Source organism: Solanum stenotomum, unplaced genomic scaffold, assembly GCF_019186545.1.
Source record: "Solanum stenotomum isolate F172 unplaced genomic scaffold, ASM1918654v1 scaffold30785, whole genome shotgun sequence".
Lineage (NCBI taxonomy): Eukaryota > Viridiplantae > Streptophyta > Magnoliopsida > Solanales > Solanaceae > Solanum > Solanum stenotomum.
In genome coordinates this window covers 52,365-66,927 of record NW_026031132.1, presented here as the reverse complement: position 1 = coordinate 66,927, position 14,563 = coordinate 52,365, and the positions used below count along the sequence as shown (strand labels likewise).

General features: G+C 32.0%; 2 protein-coding genes and 1 long non-coding RNA gene across 3 annotated transcripts in view; all 3 read right to left on the bottom strand.

Moving 5' to 3' along the window:
• Positions 1 to 7,360: 7,360 nt before the first annotated feature.
• The window catches only part of LOC125851946 (uncharacterized), a 10,688-nt gene continuing 3,485 nt past the window's right edge, over positions 7,361 to 14,563 (bottom strand). The window contains exons 3-4 of the long non-coding RNA XR_007444948.1: positions 7,915 to 8,263; positions 7,361 to 7,601 (exon numbers count right to left, since the gene is read on the bottom strand). This is a non-coding gene — a long non-coding RNA (uncharacterized LOC125851946). The remainder of the gene's footprint in view (positions 7,602 to 7,914; positions 8,264 to 14,563) is intronic.
• On the bottom strand, positions 8,926 to 9,889 carry LOC125851945 (uncharacterized). The gene is made up of 2 exons (XM_049531688.1): positions 9,628 to 9,889; positions 8,926 to 9,437 (listed from the first exon to the last, which is right to left on the bottom strand). Exons 1-2 carry the CDS (start codon positions 9,839 to 9,841, stop codon positions 9,349 to 9,351), a joined length of 303 nt encoding a protein of 100 aa, XP_049387645.1. The 5' UTR covers positions 9,842 to 9,889; the 3' UTR covers positions 8,926 to 9,348.
• On the bottom strand, positions 13,923 to 14,557 carry LOC125851944 (elongation factor 1-alpha-like). Its single transcript, XM_049531687.1, has one exon. The coding sequence runs from the start codon at positions 14,540 to 14,542 to the stop codon at positions 14,198 to 14,200; it is 345 nt and encodes a 114-aa protein (XP_049387644.1). The 5' UTR covers positions 14,543 to 14,557; the 3' UTR covers positions 13,923 to 14,197.

Genomic DNA, 14,563 nt, shown 5'->3' with positions numbered 1-14,563 from the left:
CCCCCCCCCCCCCCCCAAAAAAAAATAAATATAAACATTGTTGCTCGAATATGACTTTGTCCCAATTTAGGATAAGAAGTCTCACATCGACAAAAATACAAGAGAGATATTGAGTATATAAGTAAGAAGATCTTAGTGACGTATTTTAAAATCGTGTGAATCTAGATCCACAATCGATAATATCACTAATAAGCTGGACGGTTACCTGACTTAATCTGGAAAGAATAGTTAGAATGAAATCAATCACAATAGGATATCGGTAGTTACTTATATAATATATAGCCTCTTCTATAAACTTGATATTTTTATAAGATTGTAGTCTAATTTAGCCAGTAATCAGATAGACATTTGAACTTTACAAAAGTGTGTCTTTTAGCACCCATATGTATAAGAGCAACTTCTAATGTGTTAAATAGACTACTTACTAGCCTGTTTAGATTGATTTGAAAAAAGTAGCTTTTAATCAAAAATAAAAAATTAAATTGAAATGATTTTTAAGAAAAAAAGGAGGAGGGGGGGCGGGGGGACTTACTTTTGGTTTTTGACTTGTTTTAAGTCATTTTTTACATTGTCAAACACTTCCTAACTTATTTTAACTCATTTTTGACTTATTTGAAGTTATTTATTTTGTCAAACACTTTCACAAGTCAACACTGATTTAAAAGTAGGTTTGACCAACTTTTAAGTCAATCAAAACACCCTTTAAATGACATGTATATTTTATTTTATTTTATAAATTATAAAGTATAACTTTTTTAAAAAAAAACAAAAAAAAACAACCCCCACCCCTAGACTGTCAGTCCATAATTTCTAGCTCTTTCACTTCATAATTATGGAGTCTTCTATTTGTTTTTTTTTTTTAAAAAAAATCTTTTAGCTCTATTCTTTATTTATTCATTTTAGGCATAATGGAGACATGTCAAGACACTTCTGTCAAGTGTAAATGTCGATTTTTATAAAAATATGTCAAGTTTAAAAAATTATAATGGCATTTAGCTATGAAATATTTTGGAAAACTATTTTATTAGACATATATCTATATTATATATTCTAATTATATCTATAGTGTCACGCTCCGAGCTTACATCCTGGGCGGGATCAGCACTCGAAGACCATTGCTGGCCCCAAGTGAACCCTTGGCCTGGCTTACTTAACTCAGCGGAAAACCTAACTCAACAGAATAAAGCAAAACAAGGAAAACAAAATAACAGAGTCCTTCGGAATGCAAAGAGGCTCACCACTGACTCTAGAGTGCTNNCAGCGGAAAACCTAACTCAACAGAATAACTCCATGCAATAAAAGGTCATAAAACAACCTAACTGATAAAATCTGGCCAAAAAGGCAACTCGTGTCTCAAAATAGAATATTTATATATATACATAGATGAGAGACTCAATACTAACTAACTGACTGTTTATGAAGCCTCTATAACACGGAGATGGATGTTGGGACAGACCCCGCAACATCCTAATAAAGCAAAACAAGGAAAACAAAATAACAGAGTTCTCCGGAATGCAAAGAGGCTCACCACTGACTCTAGAGTGCTCAACTGGATCAACGGCATGCTGGATGCTGATCCTGGTTACATGCGTCTGCATCATAATAAGATGCAGGCCGGCCAACTGGTATCAGTACATTGAATGTACGAGTATGCGAGTTGGAAAACTAAACAACAACTTAAGCTTGAAAGGAGTACAACGGAACACTTACCTTGGCTCTGTTCAACTCATGAATAACTGAACTCAATATAAAGCAATAAGACACATGCAATATATATAAAGCTTGTGAAACAGTGCAAACAACTTAGTTCATTAATGATTAAAGCAATAACAAACTCAACTTTACTTATATAAAAGTAATATAACTTTAGTGGGAGATTCTTTAACCGACAACCACCACTATGAGCCCTAGTGATGATACAACGTTTTACCTCACGTTGCCCAATGACCATTTTATACCTTGCCGTGATATAGGACCTTACTTAACTTAGTGAATCCACTAACTTAACTTACGTGATCATCTAAAAAGTATGACCCGTTAAATCCCATGTTGGCTACATGGTTCTTATGGAGAGTTGAGTTAATATGAACTCACGTCCCCAACTCGGTGCTCAATACTACTCCCAAAAATATACTTTAGCTCATAAGTGTTTTAAACACCTCTTTCTTTATTTTGAGATAATTACTCAAAGCTTAGCCCAAAGGCTCTCTTGGAAAACATAGTTCCTTTCTTACTTAAATGTAAAAATATTTATAAACTTCTTTGGGAATACTTAGTTCCCTAATAACTTTGAGAAAATGAACTCAACTCTATACTTTGGTTAGAACTTGAGCCTTAAAACGAAGTTAAAACGTTCAATAAAGACTTTTGAAAAACTTTAAAAACTTGCATTAACTTGCTTCTTAACTTCTAAGCTTGACTCTAACTTCACTTGACTTTGATCCTAAGTTTCCTCGAATTGGATTATGGATTCAAGGTTCATGATTTGTGATAAGAAAGGTCTCTTGATGTTTATGCAGAGTTTCGATTAGCTAAACTTGAGAAAATTTACAAAAACACCATCTTGGAATAAGTCCGCGCGCNAGATAATTACTCAAAGCTTAGCCCAAAGGCTCTCTTGGAAAACATAGTTCCTTTCTTACTTAAATGTAAAAATATTTATAAACTTCTTTGGGAATACTTAGTTCCCTAATAACTTTGAGAAAATGAACTCAACTCTATACTTTGGTTAGAACTTGAGCCTTAAAACGAAGTTAAAACATTCAATAAAGACTCTTGAAAAACTTTAAAAACTTTCATTGACTTGCTTCTTAACTTCTAAGCTTGACTCTAACTTCACTTGACTTTGATCCTAAGTTTCCTCGAATTGGATTATGGATTCAAGGTTCATGATTTGTGATAGGAAAGGTCTCTTGATGTTTATAAATAGTTTTGATTAGCTAAACTTGAGAAAATTTACGAAAACACTGTCTTGGAATAAGTCCGCGACGCGGAGATGCTATTAAATAAAAGCTCGCGAAAATTAACTTTGAAACAGTGGAGTCCGCGTCCTGTCCGCGACGCAGAGCAGATTTTTGTTCACAGGGGGAACAAGTCCGCGACGCAGACTTGTTTCATGAAAGGTGCCCGACTTTTCTCCTTCATTTTTCCAACTCTAAACCATCTTAACTTCAAAGGTTCTTTCCCCAAACACTTGGGATCATTAAAACCCTTAATATACAATAGATTCAACTTGGTATTCCATCCGGAAACATGTACCAAATCAACAAGAAACTTTAACACAACCACAAGAATTCAACAAACACAACCAATCTTTTTCTCGAAATTAAAACAAGTTTGGCGTGTGGGGGACTGAACTAACCCCACGCTATGATCTCACATACCTTAATAGGGATCACCCCGGACGAAATCCACGACAATCTTGACGAACTTTGCTTCTTCTTCTCTTTCTCCTCTTCTTTCTCTCCTCTCTATCAGTATAGACCCTTAATATAACTAAAAGAAATGGTCAGGGAAAAAACCAAACTACCCTTAAAAATTCGGATTGCACTTCCCTATGCCAACAGCCCAACTTCCAAAGGGCATAACTCACTCATACGAACTTGGAATCGAGCAAACTCGGCGTCGTTGGAAAGATCATTCCAAGACCTTTCCAAAAATAACTTGAAATACACCTAACTCATCCTGAGCTAGGAGTAATGACTGTTTGAAGTTGACCAAAAACTCACTTTTTCCATACTTAACTAAATTTCCAGATTTTGGAATTCTTTCTAAAAATGACTATTTCCAATTTTTAAGCTTCGTCATAGTTATTTCAAAATGCAAGATGTTACATATAGTTTCAAATAATTAAGTATCTTACCGCTAATTAAGAGTTTTCTACTATATATTGAGAAAGATACATCTAGATACATGTATTTTTGCAACCAGGTACACTAAAATAGGGAGAGAGAGGTAAAGTGAGATAGTCGTGTATATAAGATACATGTGATCACACTAGATATACACTAGATACATGTATATGTATGTATCTAGTGTGGTTCACATGTATTTGGGATACCAAATACATAAGACAGTACCGAGTGATATGGAACAAAGGCAAGTGAGGCGGAACAGAGGCAAGTGAGGCGAGGGAGATTTGTTATGTATTTCTAATACATANATTCTCAACAGATACAATGAACCAACTAATATCTTAATACAGCCATGTTCCAACTTTTAAAACAAAATCAAACTTCTTCTATCTTTTGACTTCAAACCAATACTACATATTTTGATTCCCACTTTGAACTACTAATACCAAATATTTTACATCTCAACTCTTAGTTGACAGAAAAGGAAAAAACAAGAAGTTGGTCCTATTTCAAGCCAAAGGCGGAGCTAGGTGGGGTTCATGGGTTCGGACTAAAATAGGGAGAGAGAGGTGAAGTGAGATAGTCATGTATATCAGATACATGTAATCACACTAGATATACACTAGATACATGTATATGTATGTATCTAGTGTGGTTCACATGTATTTGGGATACCAAATACATAAGAGAGTAGCGAGTGATATGGAACAAAGGCAAGTGAGGCGGAACAGAGGCAAGTGAGGCGAGGGAGATTTGTTATGTATTTCAAATACATATGAATCCACTAATTAGATACAGTGTATGTAAAACAAATTACACACCCTATGTATTCCGAGATACACATGTATTTGGACGTATTAGGATGCACCAAAATATGGTAAGATTCATAATATTACAAACTAGAATGTATCTAAATAATTAACTCTTAAACAAGTAAAATTTTGATATATTTTCGATCCCAATTTTTTTTTACGTTTTTTCTTGCCCAATAATACTTGCCCAAAAAGATTATTAGTTAGAATAGAAGCAATCACAATAGGACAAGGATAAGAGGCAATTATATAAATGTTCTTCTTGTCTGAAAAGATAAGTTAGAAATTAGAATAAAACCAATCATAATAGGACTACCGCAAGATATTAAATAACTACAGTATTTAGATGTTGAAACTCCGACTACTCTATTTTGATATATTTAAATGATATTTTTGGGTGATTGATTTAACAAAGAGAATTGTTTGTATTTTAATTTGAATGTTTTTACAAGTGTAAGGTATTAGTGATTTAATTGAAATATTTGTTGAAAAGTCCAAGTCATGATCTTTTATCATAGGAATATATGTAAGTCGAAGCTGACCAAACTATGATCACCACTTTACTGTTCAGTAAAATATCGAAATCGAACTTTCAAATATCAAATCATACCAAATTAACTTAATATAATAATAATATAATAATTTTAAAAAGTCTTAAACTAAAACTATCGAACCGAATTTTTCAATAGCTTACCAGGTACAGTACCCCTACGATTGATAATAGATAGGAGTTGTTAACTAATGCACGAAAATAAATTGGAGAAGAAGAAATACGTGGGATCTCCTAGGCCATAGCCTACTAAGATTCAAGAACGATTAAATATTGAATCTCTTTCATCAAAAAATTATATATATCAATGAAGAAATCTTAACCGTTTCATATATTAAAAAAATAAAAAATAAGTGAAGCAGTATCTTACCATCTCAACTTTACACTGCATATATTTTTTTAAAACCGTAAACTAAAATTATCGAATCGAATTAGAAAGATGGGTAGATTTTGTGATGAAAATGTATATAGAAATGATAGACTTAACCCGTTAACTAGGATCAAGAGGTTAGGCAACATTTCCCCTCCCCACCCTCCTTATTTTTTTAGGGATAATTATGAATTTGAATTATTCAATTATTTAGTTTATATAATATATACAAAATATATAAATAGTATATATGCTTTATACTAAAAGTACATATATTAGACATATAATGTAAACTTAATAGTATATATTGTGTATACTTTTGTTATATTAAAAACTAGATATATAGTCGATTAGTATATATTGATAACTATTCAAAAATTATATGTTCACACGTTATTTATAGATCGGTAGAATATGTCATACCTCCTCCACCACAAAGNTTTCATCAAAAAATTATATATATCAATGAAGAAATCTTAACCGTTTCATATATTAAAAAAATAAAAAATAAGTGAAGCAGTATCTTACCATCTCAACTTTACACTGCATATATTTTTTTAAAACCGTAAACTAAAATTATCGAATCGAATTAGAAAGATGGGTAGATTTTGTAATGAAAATGTATATAGAAATGATAGACTTAACCCCTTAACTAGGATCAAGAGGTTAGGCAACATTTCCCCTCCCCACCCTCCTTAATTTTTTAGGGGTAATTATGAATTTGAATTATTCAATTATTTAGTTTATATAATATATACAAAATATATAAATAGTATATATGCTTTATACTAAAAGTACATATATTAGACATATAAAATAAACTAATAGTATATATTGTGTATACTTTTGTTATATTAAAAATTAGATATATAGTCGATTAATATATATTGATAACTACTCAAAATTTACATGTTCATACGTTATTTATAGACCGGTAGAATCTGTCATACCTCCTCCACCACAAAGAGACTTTTTATGAGAGAAATATCATTTTTAGAAAAAGGACCCTTCTACAACATTGGTAGGTAATTTGGCCGAACAATCTACGACTTGATTAGTCTTATTGAAATAATGTGAGGTTGAATTAAATATCATTAGTGTTATTAGTGTCCTATAAATAGCTATGTGGTTTATGAATTCTGATTTGTTGAAAAAAATAATTTTATATTGAGTTCTAAATGAATTATTGATACAATATAATATGTCAAGTCAACTTTTATATATGGGTCTTGACAAGTGTTTTAAAAAACTCTTCTGGGACTCGTCTCGGGGATCACCCTGAGGCGGGCTCTAGTAAAACGTTTCGAGACTCAAGTGTGTGACTTAGTTTTGCAAGACTTACGCTCTAAGCGCCCGACTGTATGTCCTAAGCACGATCAACGACCAATGCTCGGGACTCGCCTAACAGATCTTACACAAATTATGTATTAAAACTTTTAATTAACATTGTTGACCCTCATAATTCTTGAATAAATGAATGATACGTAATAATTTTTTAATCTATAGAGATAAGAAGATTGAGACTAACTCAAACAAAGTGTATATATTTTCATTTTTTCCTTAAAATTGATTCTTTTTAAAGTATAAATATCATAAAGTTTCTCCATTGTTAATCTTTTAAGAGTAAATTAACTAAAATACCCTTCTTTCCTTTTTATAATTTTTTTTAGTTGGCATGTAAAATGGAAAATGAACCACTAATATAGAACCTAGGACTAGTATATATATATATATACTAGAAGGGTATGGCCCGTGCCAACATAGTAAACCTGTTGTAAACAGAGTATTGATGGAACTTATTTCAACTATATAAGCCACAATTTGCAATGAAGCAACTTATTCAAGTTATGAATGATTTAGTTAAAAGGGATGATCTAGTAAGTTAGAAACAAAAGAAATTCAGAAGAAAAAAGAAGTATTCTAGCAATTGCAACGTGTCCCGGGAACATCAACTCTTCAACTCCTTCATTGCACATATTTCCTTCTCAGTGCCTGGACGTTGCTATTTGTTGTTCCTGCAAATTATTGAAAAGGAACACATCAAAAATAGTTGGCCCATGTTCCAATAAAGATATCAACTTCACTATTTACACAAATTGCATATTTATATCAAGATGGCAAAATCAGAAGATTTTAGATACAAGTTAAGTAGTTCTCTTATGTTTAAAGGTTGAAGTTAAAATGTAAGTAGGCAAATTCAGATAAGTCAGGTATTATACATGTTAGAGAAAATAGATTGGCAATGTCAAATTAATAATAATGGAAAATGTACAATATTGCCAAGATCAATATGCCATACGGAAAATGTAATGGAAAGAGCAGGCTTACTTGTTTGAGAAATGGTCAGAGGATTGTATACTTTTTCCTTTGTTTAAGTTATCTTGAGGTTAAGTTGATCGAACTTGATGACTGGCAGCTGGCAAACAAAATACAAAATATATTTACAGACAGACTCGGTCAGTACACATTGGCAGATGGAACACATTGACAACATTAAGTTAATAAAAGAGGATCAGGTAGATGGGATAGATCAGAAGATGCCGGGAGATGTGCGGCAACCTTTTATTCGTTCTTTTTATAAATTCCCACATAAACAATGCCTACCAATGCTGAAACTCCATCCAGTGCAACTGCTGCTATTATATTTATTATTTTATCTGATGAACCTGATAAGACACTTATAAAAAAATAATTGATACGCTTAGTTGGTGCAGTCTTTCCATCAACAGATTGAATTGAGAGCAAAGAGGAATTTTTTCAGATATAACACGCCTACAACTCGATGTTCAACATATATAGCTTTATCCACCATGAAACAATATAAATACTTACAACAAATCATATGATTTCTCATAAACAAAAACAAATCGCATTATTGATGAAAAAGAAATAAATAGTATTACCTCTTGACTGCTAGCAGAATTATACCATTAGCTTGATTATCATAAATGTTATAGAAAGATAAAGCAGTGAACTCTAGTTAGTCTCCACAGTCCACACTAACACAAACTTGATTTATAAAATTCGAGAAAGTCATATTTCCAAAAGAAAAAAAAAGTTCAAACTTAAACATGAAAATGTGTAAATGACTAAATGTTAATAAAATGCTATCTACAACACCCTCCACAACTTTAACCATCCAAAATTTATCATCCATTTGTTTGTTTGCTTGTTCTTTTCTCTTATCATTCTTTTTTTTGTTTTTTTTTTTTTGGAATATTGTAAGATATATTATCTTACCAAACTTCATTTTACCAATTTCTACCGTTATAAGAAGCCACTCATTGTTTTTCGATATGTAGTCTGCAGTATTAAAATAAATTTTCACACTAGGAGTTGCACCGGTCATGATGACTTTCAATCCAAAGGTCAACGAAAAGAGTAGTACACTTTCATCAGTGAAAACTTTCAAAAATCACAACCTAAACAATTAAAGAGTATAGTAGAACTTCACTTGTGCAGAAGCTAGATTAAAGAAAACAGTACCTGAAATAATAGCAATATCATTCCTAAATTTCTCAAACGCCTTTCCATAATCTTTAGAAAGGAAGCATTTCAAAGATTCTAAGACAATTTCTCATAGTTTTTTGTTTCTGCTGTCGCTACAATCTGCCAAAAAAAACATAACCCAAAATCAAATGCCATGTTCTTTCCTTCAATATCATCAAACAATCCACATGCAAAGGCAAGTACCGAAAAATTAATCGTACCAGAAACCATTTAGATTGAAGCAGAGGAAACTATTCATTCATTAACTTAAGCTCATCTTACAATGGTTTCATTGTCGATCTCTGAAAGAAAAATTGCTAATGTGATTCCATCTGGTGGTTGAAAGGTACCCAGTAAAGATCCTATAAAGAATTAAATAAAGAAAATTGAAAAAAAGTACTCTGTTTTCAGAAATCACCAGAGAGCAATTGAAACAATAGGTGCATTACTCTATTTTCCAAAATACTCATGCATGAAGCAATAACGTCTAATTGAGTTAACAAATGTCAGAGTATTCACATAAGTGTAATAAGATTATTATAAAATCTTTACCTGGGTTATCAAGGGACATGCCATGTTCCTTCATCTGACTCGGCAATGTAGGACTTTTCACAGTCAATGATACTTTCTTCATTCTTTGGAGGTGTGTTGATGTCTTCTCAAATTTCCACTTCCACATATGAAGTGGAACTCCAGGATCAATTGGAATGGAGAACAGTAAAAATTCAGAACTTGGTGCTCGAAATCTAAATCGATGTTTCAACATTATCTAATAACATATAAGAACAAAGGAATTATATTACTCTCTAGAATAAAGAATCATGTATTTTGTTGCACCAAAGGAGAAGATACAAGGATAACTATTAAAGCTATATTGTGCTGGTCCAATCAGCTGATTAAACAATGTACAGTAATGTCTCTAAAAAAATTCCTAATAGTATTTTTTTAAGAAGTAAAATTTCATTCCTCACCTAACAATAGAGTGACCCACAATACCGTCAAGTAACTTCAATTCCTTGCTTGTTTATTCCTACTGAACTTGAAAATGACCGTACCTGCATTTGGAGAACTATTAATAGTGAGAAAGAGACCTTTATGCTCTTCTTTTTTATTATTTTTCTTCCAATTCAACACATCTTCTAAAAGTTTTAGTTAAAAGAGAGAAAGAGAAAGGAAAAACAGATTTATATTAAGATAAACCATTTGATTAATAGCTTAAACTGAATAACAATGTCAATTCATGAGTGGAATATCACATCGACAACATTTTATTTTATTTTTGTAAGTATACATAGACAATATTCACAACAATTTTTCTTATAAGGAGTAATAAATTTTGTATTAATAATTGAGCAGAAAACAACCATATACACATGTTAATAACACAAACTGAATTCACCTTAAACATACCATCCCTAGAGGGTAATAGAACTTATTTTACTTCCTTCATTTCAATTTATTTGTATCACTTTTCTTTTTAGTACGTTTAAAAGAATGTCTTTTTACCTTTTTAGCAACTCTTTATTTCTAACTTTTCACATGACATGTTAAAGACCACAAGATCAAAAGGGCATTTTGGCACATCCTATATATTTTTAGTTTAAGACCATAAAATTCAAGAATCTTTATGACTTATAAAAACATACGTAAAACATGAATTTCTCCTTTAACATGATGCAATTAGGCAATGAAAAACACACAAAAAATCATATAACATGCATATAAGAGATTCCTCTCATAAAACATCAGCTTCTAAAATATAGCTATTAAATAATAAAGCAAGCTTTTAAATTCAAAAGTAATTATCAAGATTAACATATTAAACAAAAACCATAACAAAATTCTGAAAATTGGAAGCAGAGAAGAGCAAATATTATCATACCAAAGATTTTGGAAGTTGCTCCTAGTCTAAGTAAATGACAAAGAATGATGAACAGAGATCGCCATATGTGTATCTCCTCTAAGTAGCAAATAGAACATGTATTATCTACTGAATGAAGCATTTGCAATTAGCAAGTAGTACTTGTTTAATGAAATGAGCCCAAATAAAATACAACTTACATTACTTATGGTACAAGTATTTACCTTTAATTTCTCTATATAGAAAAGAATGACGGACATAAATTCAATTTTGTTTGCAGCCATGGACTCTTCCGGTGCTTTAATCCCAGAATCCTTCTTAGTGTTCTTTGAGTAAACCTAAAACCTTCCTCAACCTAGACACCCGATTCTCTTCAAAGTTTGATCCAGAGATCAAAGAAAAAAAGCAATGGACATAAAAACTAAAAAATATACTACGGCATAAAAAAGATATATTGTGAGAGATTGATATTTACCTGCAAGTGCTTTTACTAAATTATCTTCTGCCTCTCTAAGCTCAATTTTCAATTTCCCAAGATTTGCAGCCATGCCGAAAGCATCAAAGCAAAAAAACACTTAATTAGTAAGATTTATCATGAAAATGGGCACCCAAAAAAATTGATTCTTTTTTAAAATAGAGTTCAATTCAACCCCAAATATAAAATACCCTTCAAAGACGGATACTTTTAAGAATGTTTGTAAATGGAAAAGTTTGACATATTAAATTCCATCATATACAGAATGTGCTGGTAGTAAAACTCAGACCAAATCATTAGAAAAAGAGAACACTATCCCAAATGTAGTATTTTCAATTTACCCTGGAATTGAAGGGTTTCTTGAGCTTGGAGGTTGGTTGAATCCAAAGATTTTCGAAAAGAGATAGTGCCTGCATCTGTTGTTGAATTTATAAATCCCTATTACATGTTAACCTAAGTTGCTCCATTCTGCTTAGTCTAACATTTAGGGTTTACAAAATGAAAATTTGGTACTTGTCAAAATGGTAAAGATAAATGAAAAAAAAAAAAAAAAAGGAAAGACCAAGAAATCTATATCATACCCAATTGAATTTTGAGGTTTCTGCTGGTATGTAACAGAAGAAATTTTTTGTTGCAACTCATCAATACAAAATTGAGACGGGTCTACACTCCTGGGCATAGGAGATGAAGAAGAAGTGGGTTCAACATAGGAATTCTGTCCATGCAACATACCTACAGCCACCTACCAATAAAGCAACAAAAATTGAAAGCAATATCAAAACAATCGAACATAAAAGCAACAAAACAAGACAAAGTTTAATCCAAAATCCTAGAAGAAGATGATGAGAAACCAAAGAAAAACAATGAGAGCAAAAAGGAGAGAAAAAATAGAATAGCAAACTAGAGAAGAGATGGAAGCTTACCTGGAAGGAGAGATAGCAGGGAGAAAGAATTTGAGATGCTTTGGCATACCATTGTTTTGGTAGAAAAAAAAACATATACACGTGTTAAACAAATAGGCACACAAAAGATCAATACCCAATGAAATAGGTACACATTTATAGTACCACTTAAATAGTTGTGTACAATACTTAATTGCAGTGTTAGTCCTATTGTTGTTGGCTTATAAATAAGGGTAATAATAATAATATATATATAACTTAATGATATTTCAATTTAATTCAACAATAAGTTTGGTTTGAATATTGGTATATAGTTTGATTCGTTTATATCAAATTCTTAATCAAGTTGGTATACAAGATGGTTTTAGCTAATTAAGTTAGTACAGTGTTATGATTGTTATTTTAGCATGAAAAAATTAAATACCAACACACATTAATCATTAATTTATCCAATTTATCATAAACTTTCAAGGTATATATCTTAATCCAACCAAAAACTACATTCATCACATATACCAAGTAATCAACGACATATGAACATAAAACGAAAATACTATATATAGACACAATGGTATTTTCAATTGGTATACAATATGCTTTACACAAATTAAGCAGTAATTTGACAAACTTTCCGTCTATACTTTACACTTTCAAGGTATATACCTTAATCCAATCAAAAATCAAATTCACCACAAAATATCAAGTTATTTTGAAACAACGATATAGACAAACAAACACATATACATACACAAATCAAATTTTCAAAAATAAAAGACGGTAAACATCTAAAATATATTCACTACACTATCACTTACAACAATAATCTTGTGAGATTTCAAAATTACAATCGAGAAAAAAACCCACCAAATAATTTAGATCTATAAAGTAAATCAATCACCAATTCCCTTGCTATCTATCAACACAAACATGTTGCGTTGCATCTTTCATAGTGCTGAATTAAAATTGACACACTATTCATATCGTTAATTGAACAAACTATTAGACTAGAGGAAGGTAGAAAGTTTTATTTTGGTTAAAATACCTAATTTTTTATGGGAGAGAATGTAACCTTTTTTTGAGTTAATCGTGGAAGGTAAATAATAAAATGGGAGATAATTATAGTATTGGAGAAAATCGTGCGGTAGCATGTTTCTTCCATGTACGCTCGCTTTTTCATTAATATTAATTTTAATGTTTTTGTATAAACTATTGCTATGTGAAAAATAAAACTATTGTTATATAAATATAAAACTAATTGAGGTTGACATAGGATGAATAGTGGAGTGCACGTATATTCAACAAACAGGGACGGATATGTGGAGAACATGTAGCAGGAGGGCGGTAGGTTTTTGGCAGTGGACTAATATGCTTCAATTGACCACTTTAATTCAAAAATCAAAATCACCATGTCATCTATCGACTCCCTCCGACAACAAAAACACCAATCAACAAGGTTAAGAAAAGAACATTTGAATTCTAGATAACCTATCAAGTATGATAAAGAGGAACAACCACAACTAATTCTAAAGCTGAACTGATTCCCCCAGCAGCATTATAACTCCAAATCTTCAACAAACAGGAACAAGTAGAGAAATTTAAAAGCACATACAAAATATAACTTAGGCAACACCAAAAGCAAAAATCCTGAGGCACCATGGAAAACCAAGGCACCTCAACAGAATGAAAACAGGCTCCAAATCATGCTTGCCACCGCCTGTCAAGTACCCAGTTCTGAGAATGGTTACATGACATACAAGGCAGAAAACAAGCGCCTAAAAAGCAAATCAAAGACAAAACTATAGCAGAAGTAAACAAAACAGAGTCTAGATAGCACACTTGATGAAAATAAATAGCATTGGAAACACTAGCATCACACTGCACTGTTCACTTTCCCTTCTTCTGCGCAGCCTTGGTGACCTTGGCACCAGTTGGGTCCTTCTTGTCAACATTCTTGACAACACCAACAGCAACAGTTTGCCTCATGTCTCGAACAGCAAAACGACCCAATGGTGGATATTCAGCAAAGGTCTCAACAACCATGGGCTTAGTGGGAATCATCTTAACCATACCAGCATCACCATTCTTCAAGAACTTAGGCTCCTTCTCAAGTTCCTTACCTGAACGCCTGTCAATCTTGGTCAAGATCTCAGCAAACTTGACAGCAATGTGGGAAGTGTGGCAGTCGAGCACTGGTGCATATCCATTTCCAATCTGGCCAGGATGGTTCATGATGATGACCTGGGCAGTGAA

Coding starts and splice junctions, on each gene's coding strand:
- LOC125851945 (XM_049531688.1), bottom strand. CDS start 9,841: ATGTTGAAACATCGATTTAGATTTCGAGCACCAAGTTCTGAATTTTTA. Junction 9,438..9,627: donor CATGTCCCTTGATAACCCAG/GTAAAGATTTTA, acceptor AATTCTTTATAG/GATCTTTACTGGGTACCTTT.
- LOC125851944 (XM_049531687.1), bottom strand. CDS start 14,542: ATGAACCATCCTGGCCAGATTGGAAATGGATATGCACCAGTGCTCGAC.